Source organism: Echeneis naucrates, chromosome 9 (genome assembly GCF_900963305.1).
Source record: "Echeneis naucrates chromosome 9, fEcheNa1.1, whole genome shotgun sequence".
Classification (NCBI taxonomy): Eukaryota; Metazoa; Chordata; class Actinopteri; order Carangiformes; family Echeneidae; genus Echeneis; species Echeneis naucrates.
This window is the reverse complement of record NC_042519.1, coordinates 23732024-23744946: the sequence shown is the minus strand read 5'-3', so window position 1 is coordinate 23744946 and position 12923 is coordinate 23732024. Positions and strand designations below refer to the sequence as shown.

The 12923-nt window shown below is 50.6% G+C and overlaps 1 protein-coding gene across 2 annotated transcripts; it reads right to left on the bottom strand.

Annotated features, from left to right (window-relative positions):
- On the bottom strand, window positions 1-12615 carry cep120 (centrosomal protein 120). 2 transcript variants are annotated; one of them, XM_029510163.1, is made up of 21 exons: window positions 12361-12615; window positions 10572-10728; window positions 10383-10497; window positions 10151-10295; window positions 9843-9991; window positions 9465-9662; window positions 9167-9391; window positions 8770-8983; window positions 8492-8681; window positions 8222-8371; window positions 7755-7937; window positions 7586-7682; window positions 7340-7513; window positions 7132-7221; window positions 6793-6885; window positions 6222-6383; window positions 6025-6147; window positions 5836-5934; window positions 1187-1332; window positions 842-1105; window positions 1-523 (listed from the first exon to the last, which is right to left on the bottom strand). In XM_029510163.1, the coding sequence occupies exons 1-20, from the start codon at window positions 12407-12409 to the stop codon at window positions 889-891; spliced, it is 2976 nt and encodes a 991-aa protein (XP_029366023.1). In that variant the 5' UTR covers window positions 12410-12615; the 3' UTR covers window positions 1-523; window positions 842-888. The 2 variants fall into 2 exon arrangements, with proteins under 2 accessions (XP_029366023.1, XP_029366024.1); XM_029510164.1 differs by having other exon boundaries at window positions 6222-6377.
- Between the last annotated feature and the right edge of the window lie 308 nt (window positions 12616-12923).

The window sequence follows — 12923 nt, the reverse complement described above, 5'->3', positions numbered from 1 at the left end:
CTGTGTTTTACTGACAAAAAAGCTCTTTGAGCTGTTCAATCAATGTTCATATTTTACATCCAATAAATTAAATCAAACAATATTTCCAGACTGTGTGAACCGAAGAACATAAAATCCTGATTTGTTCTCATGTGTAAACAAAACAAATAAAAATGACTTGGAAATCTAAAATAATCAGACACTTAACAGGCCCGATGAGCTTCGATACTAAAATAATTTATTCCACTCAGATCAGTCTGATGAAAATAATAAATAAAACGCTGCAGGTTTTCTGGGGCTGCGGCGCCACCTGCTGTCAGAAGTAAACAATCAACAATCAACATGAGTAAAATAAACAAGTCACTTCCTGCCAACTGATTCACTGATTAATAGTTTCAGCTCCGGCTCATTTAAGAGAAGAGAAACATAATAAAAGACAAAAACACAAAACTGACTCAACAAGACAAGAAAAGAATTCACACAAACAAACAAACAGCTGCTTTCACACTTTGGCTTCAGGTGTCGGGTCGATTCCGTCTCCACTCTGTTGATTCGTGACAAAGAAAAACTGCTGAATTTAATCAAAATGATTAACTGATTTTTTTCTTATTCATGTTCATTTGTTTTTTCTCAAATCAATGAAATGAATTTAAACAACATTCATTTAGAATCAAATTCATCTTTTAAATTAAAAATCTGCCATCAAATTATTTATTTGAATAAAATCTAAAATATCAATAATAAGAGATGGATCAAAATTTAGAGGATGATAGAATTATTACAACTTTGAAGAAAACCTCCCAGAATCACTTCTGTTAAATCACTTTTATCATTAGTGTCTGAAAAACAACCTTCAGTTTACCTGCTGCAGCGTCCTCAGGTGAGCCCGTCTGTGATTGGACGGCGTCCTCAGCGGTTGTCTCTGTCCCTCATGGCGTCCTGGATCTGTCTGCTGAGCTCGGCGATGATGCGGTCTTCATGGCTGTAGACGCCGGTCCTCAGTAGAGTGTCTCTCTCCTCCAGCAGGCGGCTCAGGTGTTCGTCGGCGCTCTCATTGACCCCTGGGCTGGGGGCGGAGTCAAACAGGGATGGGGCGGGGCCTCGGGCTACCTCCTGCTGCTTTAACCTGGGAAGGAAAATACTGAAAACTAACTGGAGAACAAAAGCAGGTCTGAGAGGAAGAAGACATCGCCGTCGTCATCATCACCTGTTGAGTTCGTTCCTGATGTCGTCCAGCTCCTGCCGGTCTTGTCGGACCGCGTCCTTCTCCTCCGCTGCCAGGAAACGCAGCCTCATGGCCTCCAGCTCCGCCTGCTGCTTCTTCAGACGTGTCATGGCGTTCTCCTGCTCACGCTGCAAAAACACACAAGCATCAGACTGGACTGACAACGGAACACGTTTGTAACTGGTCCGTCGGCCATCTTGGTTTTCAACCGAGACTGTAATCTCATTCAAATCAATGTAGAAGGGGGGGACATTTTCCCATACACTTCAACACAACAAGTGGGGCCGTCTCCTCGATGGTCAGTAGACAGAACGGGTCTTGGTTCTGTTTGGATTTGAATGGCTGAATCTGCAGCAGATTTCTTTCCTTCAGTCTGAAAACATCTCAACAATCTGAACCACGTCAGTCTCAGAGCCGGTCCCTGAAAACAAACCTCCGACCGGCTGCTGAAAACTTTCAGCTTCCGCGCCAAGAAGCTGTTTTTTTTTCCTCTAATTGCTCGACAGCAGTTTGGTGATAAATTTGTCTGGTTTCACATTTTCATAAAAAACCTCCCTGAGAAAGAAGCTGCAGCAGCTTCAGAAGTGCAGCAGCCTGAGAACAGAAAGAGAACCTTCATAAAAACGTCTCCAAGTCGTATTTCTCTCAGCCGCTCCAGACGTCCCAAAAATTACCCAGAATCCCTCAGTGGGCTCGGACCGCGGCCGTCCAGCTGCACGATGATAAATCAGAAACAGCAGGAAAAAAAACAAAAGACGTGTGAAAGTGAATCACCTCGATACCGAGATCATAAATCAGCTGATTTCACATCACGATCAGGGGAGGAGCCTAAATGAGCCAATCAGAGCTCTTCAAAAAAAGATTCTGGTGACAGAAACCTTCAGGGGCGCCTCCTCTGGTTGTAAAGAAGTCAGACCGTGCTGAAGTCTATGGGAAAATGTTCCTCCTCCTCAGTAAACGTTCTCCGGATGAGTTTACAGTTTACAAACCAAAATGTTGATTTTCAGGACCTTCAACAGGATTGTGAGCGGGCAGCATCGCCATAGCAACAAAGCATTTCACTTATGTCTGCAGTGACAGCTTTGACCTTTGACCCCAATTAGATGTGACTTTAATGATGTTTCCTTAAATTTTTCAGCTTGACTTTCAATTGAAACAATGAAGTATTTCAAACGGAGCAACAAGTGTTGAACAAACAGCCGACGTCCATGACTGTGACACACAACAGAACACACACACACACACACACACACAAAACTCCCTCCATCTCCTCAGAAAACACACAATCTCTTATGAACACATCACTCACACACTCTCGCCCCCCTCTGTGTGTTGACTCAGGCTCAGCTCTCGGTGGAACATTAACAGTCTGTATTTCAGGCCGTTTTCAGGCTAATTACTAGAAAAACAAACAGGCCGAACGCTCGAGCTGCCAAAGACAATCTGAGGCTGAAACAATCAGAGGCCTCGCTGGGGGGGGTGAAACCCTGTGGCCTGGGGCAGAACCGTCACAGAGACCTGGTGCTGCTCCGCCACCTTCAGGGAATCTCCATCAGCTGAGCTTTTTTTGGGGTTTGATGGACGTGAAGAAAAACGAGGACGACTAAGTCAAAGAGCTGAAACTGTAAAGAGTCTCATTTGTTCCATTTAGCCATCAAATGGTCACGTTTCATCTCTGAAACAGATTAAACAGATCAGGGATCTATCTGTCGATGACGCACGGCATGATGGGATACAAACTTACTTTGATCAGTGGAAACTTTTGTTTTTGTCGTATTCAGATAAAGTTCATAAAGATTTTCTGGTTTTATTTATGATATTAGTGAACAGGCACAAACACAAACCTCTGAACTTCACCACACAACAACACAAAAGGTGGAAAATCTTTCTGTTTCTTCCATCAACAATTAAACAACTGCAGTCTGATCCAGATCTATTTAGGACCCCGACTGATGTTCAAACCTTCAGCCCAACATCACATTAAAATTCCTTCCATCTGGATTTAGAGGATCCCCGAGGAGGACCTGACCTCTGAACAACAACTGTTTATGGTTCCTGGTTCTGGTCCAGTTGTGTTCTGAGTAACTGAGTCACTTCAGACTCCCTGACCCTCCCAGTCTGGACCACACCCCCCAGATCCAGAATATTCCAGGAATGAAGAGTGGGAACCGTCAGAGTCTTCTGAGACCCGTAAAACTCGAATCCCCTCAGACGACACGTTACATCTGCTGTTTGACAGAAGCTTTTACACAAACACACCGAGAGAGACCGTTTTAGTCTGGACCCAAGGCCCAAACAGAACTTCCTCAAATTTTATATTTGTTCCATTTTCAGAAATGGGGCAAAAAAAGAGGAGCCCCCATTGAACTGCCTCCAATGGGGGCAAATAATCATAAATGTAAAAACTTGATGATGTCATCACATTCAGGTTGGGCTACTTCCTGTGATGTCAGCTGGAGACCCGGAGACCTGGTCCCGTATCAGTGGTCCATGTTACAGCTGGACTTGTAGATATAAATACATCACGACCTCTGTCTATAAAAAACAGACTTTTATTCTCCTGCCGGGACGTTAAAGCTCCAGATTTAGTTCGCGGCTCGCAGCTTTAATCTCTCTGTCCCAATATTTTCCTTTTTAAAGACCAACTAAAGCGTCTTGTCCCAATATTTTGGATTTAAAGGACGGAGGCCAACACGCTGATCTAACACTTTGCTGCTGCCTGGATATTAATTCTCGCTCAGCCTCTCCGGCCTCCCGCACCTCCTGGGCCGAAAAGCACATTATTTCTCGGAGAAGAATTTTTATGATCCGACTTGAGCTAAACAGCACGCCATGCGAAGCGGCGAGAGGAGAGAATAAATCGGCAAGGAGAGGCCGAGAAAAACCAAACAAGCCGCGGCGTAAAGAACCGCCGAGCGCCAAGACGGATGGTCGTATAAACACAGGCCTGATATTTTACAAAAAGCGAGAGTGTGACATCTGAATAGTTGGAGTCTGACGAGCTTATTGCTCAACACAAACCTCCTGATGATTAATAGACGAGTGGTGACACTCAGCACCAAACCCCCTCAGAGCGGCATAAATCACTGCCTGTTTTCTTTACAATGGGGGGTCAGAGAGAGAGAGACACTGGACTCAAAGAAACGGACAGAAAAGACAAAAACCATAAATAAAGCAGAGCAACGAAGGAACGAGAGTCAAAGATAAAGAAAAATGAAAGAATGAGGGACTGACGGAGGAGCCAGACAGGAGGAGGGAAAAAGTAAAGAGAAGAAAAATGGCCGTCCAGTTTTCCAGCTGGTTAATGTCAGTAACAGTTATTAGTTTGTCAGATAAGGTCTGTGTGTGTTTATGTTGGACTTAGGCTGATTGAAGCCCCACTTAGTGCTGTGTGTGTCTGTGTGTGTCTGTCTGTGTGTCTGTGTGTGTGTGGAGAGCTCAGAGCTCTCACACATTTCGTTGTCTACTTCTCCTCAGCTAAATATTTGGCTCTGGTGTAAAAACACACCTCTCTCTCCTTTTCCTCACTCGCACGAACAAACACACGTGCACACACACACACGCACGCACACACACACGCACGCACGCACACTAAAGTTGAATTTAAAGCTACATTTTGATATTCTTCATCTTCTCCCCTCCACCATGTTTACATTAGTTTGCCGTATTAGCATGCTAACTGAGCTAACTCAGCCTCCGGTTCAGCTGAGGATGATGGGAGTTTCCTCATCAGGTCACAAACTAAAACAGCCTGAAACATCACGGTGTCTGTCTGACACCACAACATGTCAGCTGCTGTTCAACAAAAACAACACAACTTTTACTGTCTGTTGTCTGACATAAAGAACCACATAAATTAATCAGATACTTTGCTGCCATGATGGTTCTGACCTGTTCTGTCTCCTAATTAGGTGGTCAGTCTGTCAGTCACACAGTGGCCCCGCCCCCATAACCCCTCCCCTTTCCCTCGAAATGAACATGTGTTTCAGACTGAGACCAGAAACTCATCAGGAAAATGTTTACTGAGGAGGAGGAGGGACATTTTCCCATAGACTTCAATCTTTTATAAACAGTCTGTGTGTGAAAGCTTCTGTTTTACTTTTCACGCCTTCACACAGCGGCTGATAATCGGGTTTTTACAGTTGGTCATGAAGCCTCCACAGCCGCCCATCACACGGCGGCGGTGTGATAATCAGCTGACAGATGGCGGTGGGGCCGAGCTGGGCTTCCTCCTCTCGCTGCGTGTCTTTAAACAGAGCAGTTAAATGTCCTAACACTGTCAGCTCGTCTCCAGCAGCAGATTAAAAACCTGCAGCGGCCGACGCAGAAAAACTGCAGTTATCTGCAGTGAAATATGAGGCTGTCATGGCAGCCGGAGGGGGGGGGGCGTTAGCAGAGCCTAATTTTACAGCAGCCGTCAATCTGGACTGCAGTCAGCAACCAGCTAACTGTCAAACTCTGACAGGTTCAGGTCGAATCCTCCGACAGGAAGTGGGCTGTGATGTCATCACCACGACAGAGGCTGGTGGTGCGTTCACTGACACAGTGTGAGTGTTAAAAATGAAGCAATGAGCAGATCAGGTTTGTTCCAGGTCCTGCTGGTTTGGATCTGAGAAACTAAACCTCAGTACCTGTTTGAAGCGGGCCAGCTCCTTTAAGGCGCGACCCCACTGCTGCTTGTAGTGGAGCTTGGACTTGGTGGTGGATTCCAGCTTCCTCTCCAGTTCCACCTTAACAACAACAGAACGAATGATCAAAACTTCCTCCTTTAAATCTTTGTGGAAGCAGGTGTTCCAAATATTGGAGGATGCTCTGGATACCTTCTCCAGAGTCAGCAGGTTGAGGTCTGACTGCAGTCTGAACTCCGGTCTGCTGCTCTGCTGTTCTCTGTAGACCTGGAACTCTTTCTCCAGCTGTTTGTAGCGACACTCGGCGTCTGTGATCTGGAGAAAAGAGCGGGAAAGGTGAGGATGATTGACGCCAACGGTCAGAGTCCCAGAACTGGACCGGCCTCCACCTGCTGCAGCAGCCGCGCTCGCTCCTCCTCCATCAGCCGGACCTTGTCCTTCTCCAGCGCCACCCGGTGGTCACAGTCCTGCCGCAGCCTCCTGCCGCTCTCCTGCAGCTCCCTCAGAGTCAGCTCGTGTTCGGCTCGCAGCTCCCTCTGCAGCCTCTGAGTCTGAGACAGACACCACAGAAGAAGACCTTCAATCAGCTGTCAGTGAAACAACTGGCCAGAAAATGACCAACTTCCTGCTGGAGTCAGATCAAACTTTTACGATCTGTTGAAGACACGTGAAGCCCTAAATGCACTTCTACATGTTGATCCTCTCAGCAGGTGGTTTGTACATTCAGTCTCATCATGATGCATCTGTCTGATATTTTCCTACACGGTGCTCAGTTGTTGTCCTCTTTTCTTCCTGTTTCTCTGCAGATGCTGTAAATGGCTCATCACAGCATCAGATGTTGAGATGTGTGAAAAATATTGAGTTCATTGCATTTTACCTCCATAACTCACATCAACATGAAGCTCAGCACTAAACAACACTAACTACGATGTGCGGAAATAAAGCAGCAGGAGGATCCACCTGAAGCTCCGCCTCCACCAGCTGCTTCTCTCTCTTCTCCAGATCAGACAGAGTTTTCTGAAGCTGCTCCTCCAACAGGTTGTACTCCACCTCCTGACAGGAAGACAGTCAAAGTGTGTGTGTGGATTAATTTCATCAGACAATCTAATCATACAAATACACACACTACGAAAAACAGATCTGACAGGTGAGCACAGCGCAAATGTGTTAAATTAAAATAACAATAATGAAAAAATTATGAATTATTGCATGTTGAGTAAATGAAAATGCTGAAAATGTAATAAAAGCAGATAAAGTCCAGTTTGTGTGAACTCAATGTCAGTGTTGTTTTTGTTGTACCTTCTTCTTGACCAGAGCTTCTCTCTCTCTGTCTCTTCTCCTCCACTCCTCTGCCAACGCCTGCATGTGGCTCAGCTCTTTCTTCCTCAGCTGCAACACAGACACACACACACTTAATAGGCAGGACTACATTTCCATAAGCCCTGTTGCTTCCTGTAGCGGACAGGATGTGGTTAGAAACTATCAAAATAAAGCACTCAGTTTCTACCTGATGGTCGAACAGATCCTCCTGCTCCTCCTTCCACAGCTCCAGCTCCAGGGCCTTCCGATACTCCAGGGTGTCCCTGGGGGGCGTGGGGGCTGGCAGGACGACAGGGGGAGCGGCAGGGGAGACGGGAGCAGCGGGGTGGGAGGACGGGGGTGGGGGGGCTACAAACTCATTCTGAGAAAACAAAACCAGGGTGTTTTAGTTTTTAACAAAGTTGAAGGTTAAGAATCCAGCAGCCCGTCTCACCTGGGACGAGTCGGATATGACGACCTCTCTGGCCTTGACCAATCCCAGGTCCTCCAGCGTTGCCACATAGCTCAACTCTGCCACCTTCTCTGTGGGACTGACGGACAGAGACACAGCGATCAACAACCAATCAGGACTCAGAGCATACCACAGTCAGTCAGTCTCCTACCGGTGAGACTGGACCACAGAGACCCGGTCCTGGTGGGTCTGCCTCCAGCTCTGCTCTCCTGTTGATCCCAGGGACCTGCTCCTCTCCGAGCTCAGCAGGGTGGACAGCTGGACGGACGCTCGTCCAATCAGCTGGTCCCTGCTGGTGGAGTCTCTGTGCCACAGCTCCACCACCAGGGGAACCCTGTCCAACAGAGACTCAGTTAGTCCACAACCAGAACCCTGTCCTGCTGCTCCACCTGCTGGAACAGCAGAGACCGTGCAGACCAGCATGGGGTCCAGCTCAGTCTGGATTCTGGAGACAGATCCCACTTCAGAGGCTCCATGTGTCCTTCTGTTGCTGCGACACAAAGAGCCCAAATATATCCGAAGACTCATTCCTGCTATTAATTTAAACTAACAGTTAAACGTGTCGGATGGAACGACCTGAACTCAAAGGCCTGAAAGCTCCTGAAGTGTGTGTGTGACCTGAGGAAGGTGTCCTGCAGCTGCTGAGGTAAAGCAGCAAAGTCGAAGGCGCAGTAGGACTGAGGCAGAGACACCTCCATGTTCCTCTGCAGCTCCACGGGGGGGTTGGTCATGATGGGAGCCGCGCTGCCGAAGAACGGATACGAGTACCTGAGACAGAGACGCACAACGATCACCGAATGAAACAACACGTCACGTCACACTGAGCTGGAGTCTGCTTTTTTAGTTTTGACTCCAGAAGCTTCTACACCAGATCCAGATTCAGCTCACCGGAGCATGGCAGCGACGGGATGTGTGAGGACCAGGTTCCTGAGGCTGCGCAGGTCCAGGGAGAAGCAGTAGTGATGGGCGGAGGACGGGATGGACACTTTGGGAGCAGAAACGCTGACGGATGAGGCTCCGCCCTCCGCTGCGGCTTCAGGTCGGCTCTGCGGCTGAACAGGAAGCTCCAAATCCTCAGCTGGACACGAAAACAAACATTCAGCGACTCCTGTCTGATGCTTGACCTCTAAGGTCTCACGTAAGGAGGTGACAGCGGCGCTCTTCACCTGCCGGTCCCACTCGATCACCGCCCCGCTGACGCTCCTCCAGCAGGCTCTCTGCTTCACTCTCTGTGTGAGGAGAAAGAGGAGGAGCAGCTGGAGGGGAAGAGTCAGGAGGTTGTCGGACCGGAGAGGGGTTTCGAGGTCTCTGTTCAGCAGGAGGTGCCGAGGGAGAGGGGGCGCGGTGCGTCTGAAGTCCGCTTCCTTTATTCCCTAAAGGCTGAAGGAAAGATGACATCACCACGAGGATCCTCCTCAGGACTCAAACTGAAGTGCCCTGATCTGCTTTTTAATGTTTCTAAATGTGTCCTGCAGACCATAAACCTAAAAGCTCCTTTCACCTTTCTGGTCTCTCTCCTGCTACACACAACTTGTTGTGTAGCTGTAGTAACACGTTGTGTACCTTTGCTGGGGCTTCCTCTCGCCTCAGACTGATAGCCACGCCCACAGTCGGCTGCAGGTCAGCGGGGAAGGCGCCCAGCGTCTGTTTGATGCGTCGAGGAGGTTGGAGCACGAAGGCTCCCTCCACCGTGGCAGCCTTGCAGTCCAGATCCACCTGGACCTCCGATAGAGCGGACAGACGCACGTCGGTGCTGCCCAGAGACTGAGTCCCACAGCAGAGGTGGATCTGAAGACGCACAGACAGGACTCCTGGTGACGCCCGTCCAGCCATGAGGTCATCACTCACCTGACCCACTCACCTGTAAACTGGGCTGCCGGGACAGGAAGGCCTGCAGGGTTTGTTTGCTGCTGCGGATGCGCACAGAGGCGCGCTCCGGCTCAAAGTCTGGACTCAGCAGGTTGTGGAACGGCTCACTGGTGATGTCGTTGCCCAGTAGAGAGTAGTAGAAGAAGAACTCTGAGCCCTCAGCTGACAGCTTCATCGTGCTGGATATCAACTGAGAAAACAAAGTTTGATGTGCAACATGAATCTACCTGATCTGTGAGAAAACCTTCTGAGCTTCATGATCCAGATCGACAGATTAATTCAGGTCTGTGTGTGTCAACGTTATTTATTGGATGTACTGTGTGACCTGACTCCTCATTGGCTGGGGGCAGCAGCAGAGCGCCGCTCTCACCTGCTCCAGTTTGGTGGCGAAGGCCACAGTGACGGACAAGACGAACATGTCTCTGCATTGGTCAGCTGGTCCGACCTGATGGTAGCCCTGATCTGGGATCAGAACGGCCTCCAGCTTCTCCGTCAGCAGCTCAGTGACGGTCGGAGAACCTGAACCAGAAGACAGATTCATCTCACAGTTCTTCTTCTCTCTTTTTTTAAAATGTTTCCCTCACACACACGTCGTATGAAGCCTGCGTGTGAGGACGTCCCAAACCGACAGAAAGACGGTCTGTGTTAAAGTCCGACCACACGGATGAAGCCGCTGACCTTGTCGGGGCGGCGCCTTCCTGGCCTTGAACCTATCAGGAGAGGGTTCGGCGGTCTTGGTGTCGTTCTCCAGCAGCAGGTTGAGGAGGAGGGCGGGTCTCTGTTTGGTGTATTTACTGCTCAGCAGAGGAAACCAGCGAGGCTCCTGATGGAGGCAGAGAAAGCGTGTGACCTTAAATAAACCTTTATTCACACTGGTCTCCATGAACAGAGGCTGCACCTCGACAGTCACCTGTTTGACCTCCTGCACCGAGCGCAGGTCGAGCACGATGTAGCCGACGCTCTCCCTCTTCCTGCTGACAGAGTCGACGGTGAAGCACTGAAGCTTGATGGGAGTTCTCTGCAGTCTGGAGGACGGAGGCGGGGCAGACGTCAGTGTGACCAACGCTGGCCGTCACATCAGCTGTAACCTAAAACAGACCTGTGCTGGTGCAGGGTACGGCGGTCCAGCTCCCAGGCCAGCTCCGTGTTGAACTGCGGCTGCTCCCGGTGCTCCGCGGGGTCCGTGGCCAGCTGCTCGCCGTCGAAGCTGGCCTGAACCAGCAGGCCGAGCCGAGGACTCTTCGGGAAGTGACGACCTGCGAAGGAGACGGTTCACTCAGACTCAGTCTGTTCACAGGAAGGAACTCGGGTCTGAGCTGAGCTGACAAACATCCCATAATGATCGCCATCAAACCCCAACCGCTGAACGATCTGATGAACAGAGGGCATTTAGCTGGGGCAAAAAAAGATGTGGTGGTCTTCAGGACCGGACCCCGAACTGTGGAGCAGGTGGACCCCTGTAGTCCCTTGCCCGGTGTGTGCCTTTCTGCCCTGGTCTTTGCCCCCCGGTCTTTGCCCTGGTCTTTGCCCCGATGCCCCTGTTTGCCCCAGTCTTTGCCCCCAGTCTTTCCCCCGTGTCCCTTCTTGCTCCAGTCTTTGCCCCCGGTGTCCCTTCTTGCTCCGGTCTCTGGCCCCGGTCTTGCCCCAGTCGCTGCCCCCGTCTCTCTGCCCGGTCTTTGTCCCAGGTCTTTGCCCGTTGTCCCTTCTTGCCTCCTGTCTTTGCCCCAGTCTCTGCCCCGGTCTTTGCCCCGGTCTTTGTCCCAGTCTTTGTCCCAGTCTTTGCCCCGGTCTTTGCCCCGGTCTTTGCCCCGGTCTTTGCCCCGGTCTTTGCCCCCGGTCTTTGTCCCAGTCTTTGCCCCCGGTCTTTGCCCCGGTGTCCCTTCTTGCCCCAGTCTCTGCCCCGGTCTTTGCCCCGGTCTTTGTCCCAGTCTTTGCCCCGGTCTTGGCCCCGGTCTTTGCCCGTGTCCCTTCTTGCCCCAGTCTCTGCCCCGGTCTTTGCCCCGGTCTTTGCCCCGGTGTCCCTTCTTGCCCCAGTCTCTGCCCCGGTCTTTGCCCCGGTGTCCCTTCTTGCCCCAGTCTCTGCCCCGGTCTTTGCCCCGGTCTTTGCCCCGGTCTTTGCCCCGGTCCTTGCCCCGGTCTTTGCCCCGGTCTCTGCCCCGGTGTCCCTTCTTGCCCCGGTCTCTGCCCCCGGTCTCTGCCCCGGTCTTTGTCCCAGTCTTTGCCCCGTTGTCCCTTCTTGCCCCGGTCTTTGTCCCAGTCTCTGCCCCGTTGTCCCTTCTTGCCCCAGTCTCTGCCCCGTTGTCCCTTCTTGCCCCAGTCTTTGCCCCGTTGTCCCTTCCTGCCCCAGTCTTTGCCCCGTTGTCCCTTCTTGCCCCAGTCTCTGCCCCGGTCTCTGCCCCGGTCTTTGCCCCGGTCTCTGCCCCGGTCTTTGCCCCGTTGTCCCTTCTTGCCCCGGTCTTTGCCCCGGTCTTTGCCCCGTTGTCCCTTCTTGCCCCGGTCTTTGCCCCGTTGTCCCTTCTTGCCCCGGTCTTTGTCCCAGTCTTTGCCCCGGTCTTTGCCCCGTTGTCCCTTCTTGCCCCGGTCTTTGCCCCGGTCTTTGCCCCGGTCTTTGCCCCGTTGTCCCTTCTTGCCCCGGTCTTTGTCCCAGTCTCTGCCCCGGTCTTTGCCCCCAGTCTTTGCCCCGGTCTTTGCCCCGGTCTCTGCCCCGGTGTCCCTTCTTGCCCCGGTCTTTGCCCCGGTCTTTGCCCCGGTCTCTGCCCCGGTCTCTGCCCCGGTGTCCCTTCTTGCCCCGGTCTTTGCCCCGGTCTCTGCCCCGGTCTCTGCCCCGGTCTCTGCCCCGGTGTCCCTTCTTGCCCCGGTCTTTGCCCCGGTCTTTTCCCCGGTCTTACCCTCCAGGATGGAGACGACGATCAGAAGTTGGTCCGTCTTGGCGGCCATGTTGGCGTCCGGAGACTTTCCAACAGTTTTTCTTACAAACGGTGAAAATCTTAAAAAGTGAATTTAATCCAAGAAGACGAAACAAACCAAAGCAGAGCAGCCTGAATTAGAATCAGGCAGATAAATCAGGCAGATAAATCAGGCAGATAAATCAGTTGAATTAATCCGCCTGACTCCGCTCAGACTAACTGCCGCTTCGTTTTCAGTCTTTGGCGCCACCCATTTTGTTTCCAAAGCGGAAGTGACGGTTAAAGTGCAGCGCCCCCACCGGAAGGAGGCGGAACTACAACAACAATTCAAACGATAAGAACGATAACATGATGACGAACTGACTCGTAACTTGGTTCTGACCCACTTCATCGCCTTTCTGTGTATTTGTACAGGTAATAATACTTTAGACTGCAGTTTTGTTTCAATCATTTTAGGGGCTAATGAAAAATAATAAAGTATAAAATCAAAACAAAAGCCAGTAATTAAAGAAAAAGCTGAAAAATACGCAGATTCATTTTTTAAA

What these genes read in the sequence shown, in the direction of transcription:
- cep120 (XM_029510163.1), bottom strand. Translation starts at nt 12,409, where the DNA reads ATGGCCGCCAAGACGGACCAACTTCTGATCGTCGTCTCCATCCTGGAG. An exon ending in CGGTGCAGGAGGTCAAACAG is followed by an intron (nt 10,296 to 10,382) that starts GTGACTGTCGAG and finishes TGCCTCCATCAG; the next exon opens with GAGCCTCGCTGGTTTCCTCT. An exon ending in GAGAGGAAGCCCCAGCAAAG is followed by an intron (nt 8,984 to 9,166) that starts GTACACAACGTG and finishes TCTTTCCTTCAG; the next exon opens with CCTTTAGGGAATAAAGGAAG.